This window comes from Pollachius pollachius (assembly GCF_949987615.1).
Source record: "Pollachius pollachius genome assembly, chromosome: 19".
Classification (NCBI taxonomy): Eukaryota; Metazoa; Chordata; class Actinopteri; order Gadiformes; family Gadidae; genus Pollachius; species Pollachius pollachius.
The window spans coordinates 15,032,301-15,048,991 of record NC_136952.1 but is presented as its reverse complement, the minus strand read 5'-3'; the positions used below and the strand labels follow the sequence as shown (position 1 = coordinate 15,048,991).

Genomic DNA, 16,691 nt, shown 5'->3' with positions numbered 1-16,691 from the left:
TGCAGGGCAGTCAAGATAACGATATTTGGTGTCGTCAACACAAACACATTGCTTTGTATTGGAAGATAAGGTTTAATCTACAGGATAGGTCATTCAGAAAAATTTAAATTGGTTATGATAGATAATAGAACGTGGGGGTCAATATAAAATACCTTCTTTAAGTCCCAAAAGATAGCATTCAAAATGGGAACTCTTCTCTGGTGGGCCCAGATTGCATGGGCTGCAGAGGGGTGCAGACTTTATTTAGATGGCCAGTCAGTAGGTTTACTTTCCAATTCTCAGCAAACATACATATTTCCGGGAGGATGCTGATTGGCTGATAGGTAGCAATGTCTATTTTGTCCCCCGGTTTAAAGGACTCATGTCATGCCACCAGATGTAGGTGTGATTGGCTGGTACAAGCCAAAGGCACAGGGAAGGAATGATTTTCATAGTGACTTCACAATTGGGCGTGTCCAACTAATGGTTCGCTGGGTAGATCAGTCTAGCAGCCTACCCAGTGGACTGTAGCAGACGTTGCGCATGTATCCTTCATATATCTGGGTGGACACGCAAACTTGTGATGTCACTATGAAAACCATTCCTTCCCTGTCCCAAACGGCTTGCATCAGCTAATCACACCAACACCTGGTGACATGACCGCTTTAAAGAATGGGGTTACCGTGGCAACGCAAGCTGATGGAACTCACTGAATGAGTCTTTGTGTAGTGATATAGTGCCATCCTTATGTGGGAAAAACACACACACTATCAGAACAGCTCAGCTATTCTATATTTTATCTAAAATGTACTCAAGCCTTATTACTATAGCTATTAGTTGACATTTTTTAAATGGTGTGAATGTTTATCTTGTTTTTTCCATTTAGACTGGAGTTCAACTCTGTTCAAATCACTTGATTTAAGCCATTCAACTTTTCTTTAGTGAGGTGTTTTAGTTGGCTAATAAGCAATCAAAAGCAAAGTGCTTCCATATATTTTATTATTTGTTCAAGAGTAAAACAAAGTATTTGACTGATATCGGTATCGCCAGATAGCCCAAGCTGCGGTATCAAAATCGGAAGTGAAAAAGTGGTATCAGGACATCCCTAATTCAAACACTTTCTAAATATAGTCAATAACCACACAAACAGCATATTTATTTAATTTCTTTATTTGCTAATCTTACTTCACTTTTTCTTCAACTTGTATTTTTTTTTACAACGACTTAAAATGATAATTCCCCCATAATTGCCTAATTAGGATAACATCTTCCACGGGTATTTCAAAAATATCATACAGTAGTAACCAATACTGTTATAATTTATACATGTATCTCTCAAAATAAGAATAATCTTCAGCTTTACAATTTCATTTTCTACAATATTCCTTCCCCCCGATCTCTCCCGTGTCCCGACTGCCGAGCCATGCACTGCTGTGTGCCTTGATGTCAGTGCCCTTGAGCCAAGTGTACGAGAACGGCGGTTGCGAGTGCGAGAGCAGAAAGTTCGGAAAAAGGTATTTACACCGTGGAGCTGTTGTGAGACAAAGTACGTGGTTTGTTTTTTTAATTCTTGATGAAGGTAGGATCGAGACACGGGTTCAGTGTTGAGACTAGCGGGCCAGTTCTTCAGGTTCCATTAAATAAAAATATAAACATAAACGCTGTCCGTTGATCGCCGATCAAAAAAGCTAAACTGATTGGATGAGAAGTCAAACCGTCTTTGGTGGTTCTTTCTGCAGGGGGCGTTAGTGCTCGTTAAAGTGCATTACATAACTCGTTAACTGTGAGATACCTGGTTAACTGTTACAGAACTAGTTAACTGTTTTAGAGAACTCGTTAACTGCCTTAGTCGTCCTGAAGGGAATGTCGTAGTGTTGCAGACACCAAGGTGGGAATGGGACAGGTTGTTTTTTTTACTATTTCGTTCTCGTGATCTCAAAAAAAAAAAAAAGAGTCGGACCAATCGGAAAGCTCAGTTGGGATGTTGGAATCTTTGTCATTTGAAGATGATTGGCCTCCATACAGGAAGTGACCTCAGAGGGAAGACAAGGCTCATATCTACAAGAAAATAATAATAGCAAGATTTGCGATATCCAACCCAAGTCAAACTCATACGAGATAACATCAACATACAGAACAGTATCATACATCATATATTGTAATGTATCCAATAGACTACAACTTTGCTAGAAAATACTTCTTAAATCAATAACAGGGTTTTTTTTAAACATAGAAGATTTTTCTTTCAGTATTACCCTTCAAAAACAAAAATGAAAAAAGACCACAGAATATTTACAGATTAGTTTGGTGAGTTAAATACGTGTTTTGGTGAGTTAACTACAGATAATGGAACTGTTAGCTTGTGCGCACACAACATGCTACAATTCAGGCAACCATTGTCCACCGAGAGACGAGAAAGACCACTCTGCCGTTACATCACCTCGACTATAAAAATACCTAGGATCTACAGACGGGTAGAAAACTATACATGTACAAGTCCTTTGAAGCCAAGGCATTCTCCCCCCCAGAGCCACAGGTGAGCTGTACAGGCGAGCAACGGTAGAGATTTACAGGTGGGCTTGACAGGCGAGATTTGGTGAAAACAAAACAATGTTGAATGCAGTGATGGTGAAGAGCTTCAGGCAGTATGGAAACGATCTCCCCCGCTTCAATGGTGTAGAGACCTCCGTGTACAGTCCAGAGAAGAGGCTGCGGTTAGCGTTCAGCTTCTGTCAAAGATAAGTTATTTTTTAAGTCCAGAGTCCTAATAAGGATCCTTCTCTCCCTCCAGACGGGTGACGGAAACAAGCCGGTGTCATGAGGGTTCCTGTTGCTCCTCATCCCTGGTGTAGCCTGGGCTCGCTCTGGTCTGATCCAGGGCTCTGGTGGAGTTATTGCAAGCCAAGTATGGCTTTAGGTAGTCCTTCTCATCCTGTCCTTTAGTGGGCTGGCCACCCCCTAACATCCCATAATAATACCAGCACATCCCCACCAGTTCTTGGCCCGGAGACAACAGCACAGTGATGAAGGAGAGGGAAATACTCTGGCAGACTATTTCAGACAGAAGCCAGTATTTGTGTGTTTCTGTGTCAGCACAGCTGTAGTGCCGTCCAGTCTGGCATCTTTTAGTCCATTTCCCTGTTTTAAATTTAACATTGACCCCTGTCAAAGAACTGTCCCTTTTAGACAAATCAAAACACACTTGTAATAAATTCAGAGTGCAAAGTACATTTGATTGTGAAACTTCATAAACATCAATAACCTTATGAACATAAATGATCAGTATTGTTCTCCCCACGGTGGCTCAATGAACTCTCTGACACTTTCACTCAGGAGAACACTGGAGATCAGGTGGGCTGTTCTAGAAAATAAAAACTACACTTCCCAGACTCGACTCAACCTCTGTTCCTGTCATTAAACTTGAGAGAGGCGCTCACTATTAAATTCACCCCCTCTTTATACATTCTTACACCACTTGGAAATATAATTGAAGTTATTTTACAGTTAGATCATGGTTGGCATACTGCTAGCGCCTGGGAATGCAGGGCATGATGGGAAATGAAGTCTTGGTGTCCAGCCCACCTGAGGCCCAGGACTCGTGTCATAGCAAAACAAATGTACAGAAAGGAGCAGGATCATAAGCCACCTGGGTCCTTCACTATAACTTATTACTTCACCAGACCCTGTCAAAGCCTTTGAGCAAACAACAAAAAGAGGAAAATAATAAGAAAACACTGCACACACACACACACACACACACACACACGCACACACACACACACACCCCCCCCAACGGGTGTCCTTGTGGGTTCCACCCATGGAAACGCCCCCTAGTCTTTATGGAGAGGAGCTGCAGACCATCAGAGACCTGCCTGGGGTGGGTCTCCTGGCCAGAGCATCATAGGACTCATCTCTCAGCCCTGTTTAGGAGACCTTCCCCAGCCCCACCCGCCCAGGGAGCCAGCAGTATGCTGGAATCAGATTTTCTACCTCTGGGCCAATCGTGGGGATTCGTGGTTGTTAGTTGAAAGGAGGCGGGCTGACTTTAGACCTGGAGGTAGAGGTCTACATGTGGTCAGACAGCAGAACGATGCGAACGGCGGGCTCACGGAACCGACACACACACACACACACACACACACACACACACACACACATACAAACTCTCACACACTCATATTCCAGGGATTTTTAAACAAAATAGCTTATTTTTCATCACCAACACCAGCCGACAGTGTCTGAAATACAATTTGCAATGCGACCATTGTTGAGCAGGCTGCGGGCCGAGTCCGGGTCAGTACTTGACCTCCAGGATGGAGGACAGTGTCAGTACTTGACCTCCAGGATGGAGGGGTTGCACTCCATGATGGCTACGATGATCTTGTCGATGTAGTCCTGTAGACGGTAGTTGATCTCCTCCTGCTTGTGGACCGCCTCCATCAGCTGGACACACACACACACACACACACAGGGACACAGAAACACACACACACACACACACACAAAAGAACAAACATACATACATACACACACACACACACACACACACAGGCGATTATACAGCGTTGAGATACGATTCAGGTTAAATGCTAGAAAAAAACCAATGGTGTATCAAAGACACATAAGAAAGATGGGAAGGTTCTAGAGGGTGTGAGACAGAAAGGGTGGGGGGGGGCTTCCTACCTCTCCCCGGGAGACGGAGTTGATCTCTGCAGCGAGTGAGTCAGAGAAGGGCGCGGTCATGAGGTTCTTGGCTCCCTGGATGCTGAGGTTGATGATCTGTCCGTTCAGCTCGTCGTTCTGCTCCTTCAGGCTGCGGTTGTCCTGGAAACAGAGCCGAGGAGACAACAAACTAATTAACTTCATCGTACCTCCCTGCCTGACTGACTGCTAACTTCCATATCCTCAACATTTGTTGGTTTCTGTTCGTGTATGGGTGGGGGTCCATGAATAGGACTATTGTGTCTGTGTCTATGTCCATAATAGTGTGTATTTATATTCATGTATGTGTGTCTACATGTGTCTGTATGCATGCAAGTGTGTGTATTTATATGCATGTAGGTGTGTGTATGTCTATGCCTGGAGGGGGGGCTGTGTGTTTACCTGTTTAAGGCGCTTGACCTCGTGCTCCAGCTCCGCCTCGCGGGTGCGTGTGTGGTACTCCTGCAGCCCGGCGCTGGGGAGCCGGCCCCTCCGGCCCTCCGTCTCCAGCTTGTACAGCTGCAGGTGTTCCAGCTGCTTACGCAGGTCCTCGATCAGCTGCACACACACGCACACACACACATTAGTATACATAGCGAGAGTAAAGATTACAAAACACACACAGCCCTGTCAGACTACTACAGACTACTACACAATCAGACTAAAACACAACACACACACACACAAACTATCAGACTGTAATAATGATAGTATATATATAATGCACTAATGACCACTGTGACAGTGGTCATTAGAAAATTACACCTCTTGTGGTTGTTACATATACTGTGTGGTCATTACATATACTGGGTTATAATCGGATATATTTAGAAATGTCCCTTATACAACACAATGTGCCCCTACAAATATAAACAAGTTATAGAACTATCATTTATAATAATTATTAAATTGTTATATCACACCGCACAATCAAAACACATTCTCTTGATTAGATCTCATACTGCATACATCACTTTTACCACCTAAGCCCGGACATAACCAGAATCAATCCAAGAATACGGCCCACATGCGTAAACTGGGGCTCTAAAGATAGATTACATTTTGGAGAATGAAGAAGCAAGATACAAATGTGTCTTGTAACAATCACGAAGTCTGAGTGAAAGCAGGAAAGACACATAAGAAATTGCAATTCTACTTCGGCCGTAACACATTTCCAAATCATTAGTGAACTATAGGCCATCTTTGCTACTGAATTTGTTGTACAATTTTTAATTGGATGATAAATAAGAGAGGCACAACAATTCAGGCTCCTTAATACCTCATCCAGTGCATCCACAAACGATCCTTCTTTACTGAGCTAGCCCATTTAATATAGTCAGAGGACGAGGTGGCCTCGAGATCCCGTGTTGAATGGACAAAATGTTGACTTTATTACCTTCCAACCTCTATCTGTGCAGTCATTTCTGCTGTCAAAGTTAGCACAGGGGACGTGCTTCTGCTCATGTTCCCGCTTCTACTAGACATTTTGGATTGTTAGACAGGCCTCACAAAGTACCTTCGCTCGTGGTGTGGATAACTTAATAGAACAGGAGGTGCAATTCAGCTCAAACTGAATAAGAAGCCTTTTCTCGGTAGCGACTTTAAGGCGGGACGCGTCAGATTTCAGAGGACAAGAAAAAGACAGATTTGGCTGGGTCCCTTATAATATAACATATTATGGCGTGTGTGTGTGTGCGTGCATGCATGCGCTGTGGTTTGTGCGCATGTGTTTATAGGGTCACCTCCTGCGTGCTCTCCTTCTCCTTCTGGCTGAGGTGTCGCTCGTGGCTCAGCTTGTCTGACATCTTCCTGCGCGTCTCCTGCTCCTCGATCAGCCTCTCCGCCACCTCCTCCAGCTCGTCCTGACTCCTCTGCTTCTCCTGGGGGAGATAGGGAGGGCCGGGGGTGAAACATGTGGGTGTTTGTGTTGATGTGTGATACGTGTTGCGCATAGAATTTTTCATTTGTGTGTAGTAGTGTGTATTAGTGTTCGTGTGTGTGTGTGTGTGTGTGTGTGTGTGTGTGTGTGTGTGTGTGTGTGTGTGTGTGTGTGTGTGTGTGTGTGTGTGTGTGTGTGTGTGTGAGTGTGCTAGTGTTAGTATTTGTGTGTGTGTGTCATTGCTTGTGTCTGTTTGCTCTGGTGTGTACCTCCTCTAGTCTCTCTATGTTGGCTCTCAGGCAGGGAACACATGACCTCAGCTCACTGTTCTCCTCATCCAGCTGCTGCATCCTGAAACACATACATACACACACCCTTAATACTTGCCCTCAAGGGAAGGCCAACACGCTTTCTCTTGCCAACTTCTGCTAGATCATTTATTTCCACACTGCTAATCAGGCTTACACAAAAGTTTTAAACATGTAGGAGAAGATAGCCTCTTATCCAACGTTTATAAAACTCTGTGCATTTAAGTTAAGATTTGGACCAGGCTCAAACCATAGCTCTTCTATGCAAAACTTGTATTATAGAATGACATTGCGGTATAGTCATTTATTTACAGATTGCTCATTTTAACACCCATTCTCAACAAGATGAGCACTAGCTAGCTGAATAACACAGTACAACAGAGGAAAAGAACAAAGTTTGTGTCGGCCGTCACAATGGGACAGTGACTCATTCTCAATGACCCGACCTTCTCGCAACTAATAACAACTCTCTGGAATTTGAGCTGAAAAAGGGGTTCACTTACCCTTTGAGCTTATTTTTAAATCCTGTCCTTAACCTTAAACCCTTAAAAAAAAAAGACGAGGCATTGAACGGTCACCTCAGTTGCGACCTTAAACAGACCACAGTTGAGGCTGTGGAAGGTTTCTACCAACAGAGGGCCTCGTGGAGTCTCCAACATTCACAAAATGTATTGAAAAACCAGGTCTGTATCTGTATCTGTATGGTCTGTTGTTCAGTCTGAATGAACAGATTCTTTTCAGATCTGCCTTTCATAACGCAATGGTCTATATGGCCAACTCTATCTTCATGTTGTTTAAGAGTATTAGCAAGAAGCTGGTTTAGGCCTCAGGCTTCTGTACAGCGTCCTCTGTGTATAAACAGTCTTTTAACAAGGGCCAAGACTTCAAATGAAGTATACTGTACTTCCGCTTCTAATAGCCGTCGTAAGTACACCCTTGGTCTCTACACACTGGTTCTCTACCTGACTGGGTCTCCCCCCCCCCCCAGATAAATTCCCCCTGGGTCTCTGCACCCCCTGTGTCTCTGCACCCCCTGGGTCTCTTCCCAATGGTTCATATACACACACTCCTACGGGGGCGCACACACACACACACACATTAACCCACCTGGTCTGCAGGTTCTCCAGCTCCAGCCCCAGATCCCGCTCCATCTTGGCGAGCGCCTCCTTGTGGCGGCGCTCCTCCTGCTCCAGGCACTCCTCGGCGTACACCTCCTGCTCCTTCAGCTGCTCCTCCAGGGCGTTGGCGCGGTGCACCAGCTGCAGGTTCTCCTGCCGCAGCCGGGCGTGCACCTCCCCCGACGCGTCAGACTCCTTCTCCAGCTCCGCCACGCGCCGCTCCAACAGGAGCACCTGGCCGGGAGGGGGGGAGAGGAGGAGGTGAGGGGGATGGAGGAGGTGAGGGGGATGGAGGAGGTGAGGGTGGTGGAGAAGGTGAGGGGGATGGAGGAGGTGAAGGTGTTGTTAAGGAGGTGAGGGTGGTGGAGGAGGTGAAGGTGTTGTTGAGGAGGTGAGGGCGGTGGAGGAGGTGAAGGTGTTGTGGAGGAGGTGAAGGTGTTGTTGAGGAGGTGAAGGTGTTGTTGAGGAGGTGAGGGTGGTGGAGGAGGTGAAGGTGTTGTTGAGGAGGTGAGGGTGGTGGAGGAGGTGAAGGTGTTGTTGAGGAGGTGAGGGTGGTGGAGGAGGTGAAGGTGTTGTTGAGGAGGTGAGGGTGGTGGAGGAGGCGAGGGTGGTGGAGGAGGTGAAGGTGTTGTTGAGGAGGTGAGGGTGGTGGAGGAGGTGAAGGTGTTGTTGAGGAGGTGAGGGTGGTGGAGGAGGTGAAGGTGTTGTTGAGGAGGTGAAGGTGTTGTGGACGAGGTGAAGGTGTTGTGGACGAGGTGAAGGTGTTGTGGAGGAGGTGAGGGTGTTGTGGACGAGGTGAAGGTGTTGTGGACGAGGTGAGGGTGTTGTGGACGAGGTGAAGGTGTTGTGGAGGAGGTGAAGGTGTTGTGGAGGAGGTGAAGGTGTTGTGGAGGAGGTGAAGGTGTTGTGGAGGAGGTGAAGGTGTTGTGGAGGAGGTGAAGGTGTTGTGGACGAGGTGAAGGTGTTGTGGACGAGGTGCAGAAGTGCAGGAGGTAGGTGATAGGAGTCGATCAGTCAGCTATGTTTTATGAGTGACCGCTCCTGCCTCATTCCTCCATCAGATGGTGCGTCAACATCGGACCGTGTCTGGATTATGATTTGTTTCTAATCAGGGTTATCTGGACTGGGATTGGCTCATTGGGGGACGGCTGAGCCGAGGGGGGTCTGTCACCTTGTCAGTGATGTCGTTATCGGCGAGCTCCAGGATGTCTCGCGTCAGGTCGCTCACGGTGTCCAGCGTCATCGAGCTGTTCTGGAGCAGGTGCCTGCCGTACATATACACGTAGTTAGCCTAGCATAGTGCATGAGCCTAACAAATAAGCCAAATGCATTAGCGTTGTTTAGCACATTCGCCCATTAACCTAGCAGAACAATCCAATGGTAAACTATACGAGTTTGGTAGCCTACCTTGCCACCTTCTTGCTGGAGAGTCGCTTGCCAGAGCTTGGGAGGGATAGAAAGAACAACAGGAAACAGATCAGGAAAAGAGAATAGACAGGGAGTAGACCCAATCAGCTGACGTCTTTACTATAGAAGAAGAGATAGGGAGGGAGAGACAGAGAGAAAGAGGATAGAGAGATAAGAGATAGAGAGATAGATCAGCAGCTCTACAGCCACCCAGAAGACACCACTGCACCACACCATCAGAGCGCTGGTCTACGATGATATGATGCGAGACCAGGGTCTGGTTGACTCTGCTCTTTCACCACCAAGATGTCACACCAACACAGCAAACCACACCAGACGAGTCGAAAGGGGAATATGAATGTAATGTTATGCAATGTTGACTTTTTGAGCTTTTAGCCACAAAGAAACCAAGCAAGACAACCAAAATAAAACAGGGACAGAAGGAAACACAGGTTATTAGAATTTGTTGTTTTCCATGAGGCTGGCTGAATAACTAGGTAGAAATTCAAACCAATCTGAAAAACAGGATTGCAATGACCTGTTTAGCCAGAGGTGGCGCCATATCGGCACTATGATCCTTGTGTTGGGTGACTCTTTAAAATCATCAGTCATGTGTTTGTGTGTTTGAGATTGTGTGTTCAGAACTGAATGTACAGCACATCATAAAGAGGACTACAAACTGTAGCCAATAAAATGTGTTTTCGGGCCTTGAATTGGCCGGTAGAGAATGGGCGTGGCTAGTAGAGAGCGAGGGCGGGAGCAGCTGCAGATGAACAGAGTAACAGGAAGGCACTAGGACCCAGCTAACAGCAACAACAACACCAACACCACAAACACCACACTGCTATTGAGATGGTGGCGATGCAACCAAACACACACATACACAAACCATAATACTGCGTGTACAGGAAGTGACATCACAGTGCCTTTGGTAACACGCAGTAGGGCTATGGTGAAGTGATGGCGGCTAAGGGCCCAGCTTGAAGAGAAGCCGTTGGGGTGGAGATGGGGGCGAGGAGGGTGGAGGTGGGGGGGGGAGCTGGTGAAGGGCGGGGGTTACCTAGTCATCTCCAGGAAGTTAAGGCGTGTGGAGAGATCTTCCAGACGGTTGATTTGTTTGTGACACTGGCTACAGAAGAAGTCCTGCGCCTCCTCTCTCAGGTAGCTCCGCAAGCAGTCAGAGAGAGGAGAAGGAGCACTGGAGAGGAGGAGGAGAGGACAGGAGAGGATAAAGGAAAGGAGAGGAGAATAGAAAAGAGGAGCAGATGGGAGATTAGACGATGACAAAAGGAGGAGAGTACAGGAGAGGAGAGGAGAGTACAGGAGATTACAGGCGGGAACAGCAGAGGAGTGAGGAGAGGATAAGGGAGTAAAGAGGGGAGGGGAAGGAAATAAGAGAGGAAAGGAGGGGAGATTAGAGGAGAGGATAGATGAGAAGAGAGGGGAAGAATGATAAAAGGAAAAGGTGCGTGCAAAATGTTTAAGTGAAAAAGTGGAAGTGTTAAAGTGAGAGAGTGAATGAGAGAGTAATAAATGAAACGGTGAGAGGAGGTAAGAGTGTGCAAAGGTAAATTCAGGTGGGACGTGGGGGTTAGTGGTTAGTCATATTGCTAGTAGCCCTAGTAGTGGGTAGTTCCAGTCATTTCACTGCATGTTGTGTTTCATAACATGGATGTCTTCTTTCGTTCGTTTCTCAAACCATCCATGACGGTAACCTAGCAGCAGATCAGCGACCTGCTAGCTGTTAGCATGGGGCCAGCAGACAGCCAGCGGGAGTGACGTCTGCAACAGGTTGAAGCCACGCAGAGACGGGCTGTGTGGTGAGCATGTATGTGACTAACTGATATGAATGTGTGAAAGTATAATTGAGACATTATATGCAGATTGTGTTGAACTATTCATGGGAGTGTTTATTTGAATATGTGTGTAACATTACAAGTATAGCTGTTTGTGAGTGTGGATATATATGAATGTATTCATGCGTGAGAGTATGAATCTGTATTTTTGTGTGTGTAGGAGGCAGTGAGAGGGGGAGAGGTCACATGGGATTCATCGTTTTGGGAGCTGTGTGTGTGTGTGTGTGTGTGTGTGTGTGTGTGTGTGTGTGTGTGTGTGTGTGTGTGTGTAGCATAGAATATATAGCATATATACAATTTACAAATCATTCAAGGAGGAACCTCCTCAACATTCGACAATTGATGACTCATTGCTGTCGTTGATGATGACATAATTTTGAAAGTACGTACTGGCACCTTGCAATGTCATAGTCGGATTCAATTCTAACACTGGACCTTTACCTAACAAGGCAAAGCCTAATATTGTTTACCTGAAAATTTAAAGCATCAAATTAAACCATCACGTTGTAACTTTCGGTCGATCAGAGAACCAACTGAGTTATATATTAATAGCAATACATTATTATACAGATTTGCTAAAGTATTACTCAACTAATTATACACTTATGTACAGAACTGTGACCATCTATTGTATTTTGACATCCGTGTTTGTGTCAGAGAGCATTGTTCTCGCGTGTGTGGCTGCCGCTTGTACCTCTCTCTCAGTTTTTTGTCCCTTTCTTGCTTCTTGTCTCCCTACCGTGTCTGGTTGGCTGTCTTAGATTGCTGTTTATCTGTTTCCCTGCCTTCACTCCTAACTGCCGTGCTCTCCTGAACGCTCTTTGCTTACTGGCTATCGCTAGCCCTTACCACCTGGTTTGTCGTTTAGCTAGTGGAGCGGCCCTTCCCTCCCAATTCCCCCTGGACTATTTCCTTTCATGTGGACAACCCTCTCAAGCCTTTTGCCGACGCCCTCTACGCCTGAACAACGCAAGTCATTCCTTAAATTCTTTGCCGATAAAATCACCACTATTAAAATCTCTGTCCCCTGCGTCTGACCAAGCAGCCCCTACTCTGGCCCCTCTCCTCGCCATCTCTCTTTTCCTCCCTACCCCTCCTCGCATTGCCATCTCTCCCACTTGGCACCTGTTGCCCCCTCCATCATCTCTAAACTCATCAGCTCATCCAAACCCACAACCTGCTCCCTTCACCCCTATGCCACGCTTAACTTTTCAGCTCTGCACTGTCGACATAGAATTGTTAACTGCCACTCTCCCCCCAATCCTCCAAAAATACCTTAACCACCATCTCCCCTTCCTCTCAAATCCCTTGAACTCCTCGTCGCGACACAAATCCAAACCCAAATCCTCAAATTATTCTCCCTTTCTGCCGACACCGGTGCCCTTAACATCCTCATCCTCTTCAACCTGAGTGCAGCCTTCGACATAGTGAGCCACGACATCTTTCTCACTAGACTTGTAGACCTCGGTATATAAGGCACTGCTCTCAGCTGGCTCCGGTCCGACCTCTCCAACAGATTAATCATCATCTCTATTGCCCCTAAGCAGAACAAATCACTACACTACACTGCTACACTTCTTCACTCCTCTCGCTATTAGGCAATTAAACATTGACAGTTGTCATTTTAAGTAGCTGTTATATTCCTGTAAACTTGGTTATGTACATGGACCATGACATGTTGTTTTATTTACTCCTGCCGGCTGTTTCCTTGTACTGACCTAGGTACATTGATTTGTTGCCTCTGGCAACTATCTTGTCTGAGTTTTTGGGGTCTTTAGGTTGTGTGTATGGACTGGGAAAGCTGAAAATGAATTGCCCTTCTTCGGATAAATAAAGTTGTCTGAATCCTGACCACTCCTCTGTCTCATCCACAGTCAGACAAGGCGTTCCCCAAGGGTCTTTACTTGGCCTACTCCTCTTAATAATTTACATCCTCCCTCTCGGACAGATTCGCCGTCATTTCAACCTGGACTTCCATTACTATGTCGATGACACTCAGCAATACCTTAGCACCAAATCCCCTTAAATCCCCTCAAACTCTGAAATCTCCCCTTCCTCACAGGAATACCTGTGATCCTTGATCCCACCCTCTCCCTCTAACCTCATATCCGCCAAGTCATCAAAACCTATTTTTACCACCTTTGCAATATTGCAAAGATCAAAGACCTTCACTAACTGGCTCCCCCATATCTCACTGACCCTCTCTCCCCCTCCCAACCCTCAGATCCACCGCATCCATCAGTCCCTTCCAGTGTTCAAGTCCCGCCTCAAGACCCATCTATTCTCTTCTGTCTCCCCCCACCCTCCCATCCACCCCTCTGTGTTTCTGCTGTCTGCCTGTTGTCTGTTTCACAACCAGCACCTCTCAGTGTAAATTGTCGTTGAGAAAAGCGCTATACAAGTCTTCATTTATTTTTGATATTATTAGCACTAGTATACTTGTGGTCGGAGGGAAAACATTGCTCTGAGGCTCAGCCTGAGGAGGAGGAGGAGGAGGAAGGGCAGCAGCGGCAGGAGGGTTAGAATCTCCCTAGCTGCTCTTATCTACTCTACTGAACAAACAATACAACTGGGCCATTTGAACAAAGCTCTCATTGTTTCTCTCTCCTATCAGGACGCAGATAACAGGAGAACAGACACACCGAGCCTCAATGGCATCAGCCCATACACAACCTTTCAAAATCACCACGGGATACAAGCCTTCTGCAAGAGGGCCCTAACGGTCAAAGGTGATCAATTGGTGGATCGTCCCATCACGCTGAGTCTATCACCCAATGAAGTGTATTTTGCAAATATACTTTTTCTATCTTTGGTTATCATTACACACTCACATGTGTTGATTGCCTCTTCATATTTAAAATTCAAATCTTGAGAGTGCGACTTTTGATTAGAAAAATTACACTTCCCGAATTGTCAGCTTGGCAGACGGCTTTACCGCCGGGGTTGAAATCACGGCAGAATGCAGAGTTTTTTTCCCATATGCTCCTCAGCTGAATTACACCCCTGGAATCTTGTGTTGGATCAGCATTCTCTAAGCTTTTGCTTGAGGCTTGGAACGGTCATAATAATGAAGGAAAGATGCTCCACTGACGGCTCGGTTTAAAATGTTCAAAAACTCCCGGTAGCTAGCGCTAGCGTCAATTCACAACTCTCATGCATAAAGCAAGCAACTTCTTCTACGTTGATAATTTTCGGATGTTGCGAAATTTAATGTCACCAATGTATGAATGCACTTTGCAGAACATGTAACGCATATAATCCGCGGCACATGGACGAGAAACAATGAGGCACTGGAGCCCAGGTGTTGCACAACTGACCGTAAGGGTTTAGTTAGCAATCTTTAAACTGTTATATATTTACAAACGAGTAGTACCATAACATAGTAACAAAAAGGCCTGTGTATGCACACGTTGATATGTATATTGATATCTACCTGGGGGACATGATGAGGGAGGAGCAGGTGATCTGCTCGGGGGTGTGAAGGGCCCCGGCGCCACCATCCTCAGCAGGCCCCTCCTCCTGATCCTCCACCCCGCCCTCCAGGAGCTCTGCCCCATGGTTCTCCCCAAAGTCCTCAAAGTGCTCCTCCTCGCCTCCTCCCATCACCGTCACCAGGGAGAGGTCCTGCAGCTCAGAGTTCAGAGAGAACCTGCAACACACACACATACAGGGTTAAGATGACTGTTTGTTTGGTTGTTAGTAGCCGTGTGTGTGTGTGTGTGTGTGTGTGTGTGTGTGTGTGTGTGTGTGTGTGTGTGTGTGTGTGTGTGTGTGTGTGTGTGTGTGTGTGTGTGTGTGTGTGTGTGTGTGTCTAAAAGAGGCGTGTGTATTTTCTCCATCCAGGCCTCTTGAACTGATTCCATTTCCTTCTATAACAGAAAGTCGTTCTGGCCATCACAAACAGGCCAGTTCATGTATGTAGTTCTTTGATAGAACTCAGTTAACCCATGTCATTTCAGATGAGTGGATAGTAGAACTACAAGTACCAGCCAACCTTTTAATCAGAGTTGTTTGAATATGTTTTAAACCGTGGCTGTGATCTTATATGATTAATTCTCCCGCTCTGCAGGAGGTTAGAGCACACACACACACACACACACACACCCACCCCTAACACACAGCTGCATGTCTTAGTGTTGTGTATACAGACACCCCTCCCTTAGCGTCCAGCTGTGTATTATTGTGTTGCGTAAACAAACGCACACCACCCCTAGCCTCCAGCAAGAGACCAGGAGCGGGGTTTGGTGTGGATTCTTGTTTCACAACACTAGCTGCTTCGCACACCGGGGAGTAGAAAGCTCCAGAGCTCCACTAGAGAGCTGTAACAAGATCTGTCTCTTATGACAGACGTCAACACAACACGGACACGGAGGTGCAGGGGGGGGGGGGGGGGAATCAACAGCATGCCAGCGCAAATCACATCCCAAACCTGTTTGAACCGGGCAGACCTGAATGAGCGGATCTTGAGCGTGTAATTTGGTCATTAATGGTTGGCGAAGGACGTGGAGCAATCTGGACGAGTGTCTACAACCGGAGGAGATAATCTGTTAATGCACATTAATCCACCAAGTCTGCCCTGGCCGGACAAACTGTCTCACAGTTTTCTGGCAACTGCAGTTGGGTTTAATGCAAAGCTATCTATTGGGCCTGATCGCGGGCTGAATTGCTGAACTGCAGAGATGTGCTGAATTGATCTGAGATTCGGGGCAGGCCTGGGTGTGCTCCCGGTTAGTCTAGCACGTAAATACATTCAGAATACACCTAAGCATAGGTTTCCTATGAATATGAAGGGTTAGCTTTAGATTCTCCTTCAACACTAGGGTTCGCTGGTGGTTGAACATCAAACTGTTGCCATGGTGATTTGCCGCCCGGGGTAGAATGGGGTGTCTAATAGGCCCTTTTCACAGAGGTGTTATCGTAGGACCAACACAGTTGACACTCACAACACTAATTAGAGGTCTGCTCCACTTGTGTATCAAGGCACACATAGGGTAGTAGACTTATCTTCACTCGTTAGGTCTACTACCGGTGCCCTGCTGCATATAAGTAAAACCTGGTCAAATGGGTCAAGCCCATTACAGAAATACAACCCTTATTTCTGTAAAAGGCTTGACCTGTTTTGTCCCACGATGGCACCACTGTGGACAGGTTAAATAGAGCTTGTTAAGGTAGGGGGTAGGGGGTCAAAGGGCAGAGGGTAAAGTCTTTGGCGTTGGGTACCAAGAGGGCAGGGGGTAGAGGATTGGGTCCGGGCTCGGGGTCTTTAGGACAGAAGACTCAGTGCACTGGGGGGGGGTGTAAGCGGATTGGGAGGGCACTCACCCCGAGCTCAGACCCAGGTGCAGGTCCCCGACCGACTGCACGGGCGAGGCGAGCGAGCGCATCTTGCGGCGACCTCGAACGCCCTGGCGGGAGAGCCGGGGCCCGGCGGGGGGGGGCAGCA

General features: G+C 46.6%; 1 protein-coding gene across 2 annotated transcripts in view; it reads right to left on the bottom strand.

The window, feature by feature from the left end:
* Window positions 1-1,181: 1,181 nt before the first annotated feature.
* Window positions 1,182-16,691, bottom strand: part of LOC307090162 (rab11 family-interacting protein 3-like) — a 37,611-nt gene continuing 22,101 nt past the window's right edge. Inside the window, exons 5-14 of one of the 2 annotated variants that reach the window (XM_079756732.1) lie at window positions 14,682-14,897; window positions 10,453-10,590; window positions 9,393-9,428; window positions 9,157-9,250; window positions 7,975-8,219; window positions 6,829-6,910; window positions 6,423-6,560; window positions 5,083-5,238; window positions 4,663-4,803; window positions 1,182-4,422 (exon numbers count right to left, since the gene is read on the bottom strand). In XM_079756732.1, the coding sequence (XP_079612858.1) occupies window positions 4,306-4,422; window positions 4,663-4,803; window positions 5,083-5,238; window positions 6,423-6,560; window positions 6,829-6,910; window positions 7,975-8,219; window positions 9,157-9,250; window positions 9,393-9,428; window positions 10,453-10,590; window positions 14,682-14,897 (1,363 nt within the window). In that variant the 3' untranslated portion in view covers window positions 1,182-4,305. The remainder of the gene's footprint in view (window positions 4,423-4,662; window positions 4,804-5,082; window positions 5,239-6,422; window positions 6,561-6,828; window positions 6,911-7,974; window positions 8,220-9,156; window positions 9,251-9,392; window positions 9,429-10,452; window positions 10,591-14,681; window positions 14,898-16,691) is intronic. The other variant, XM_079756733.1, reaches the window with a different exon arrangement.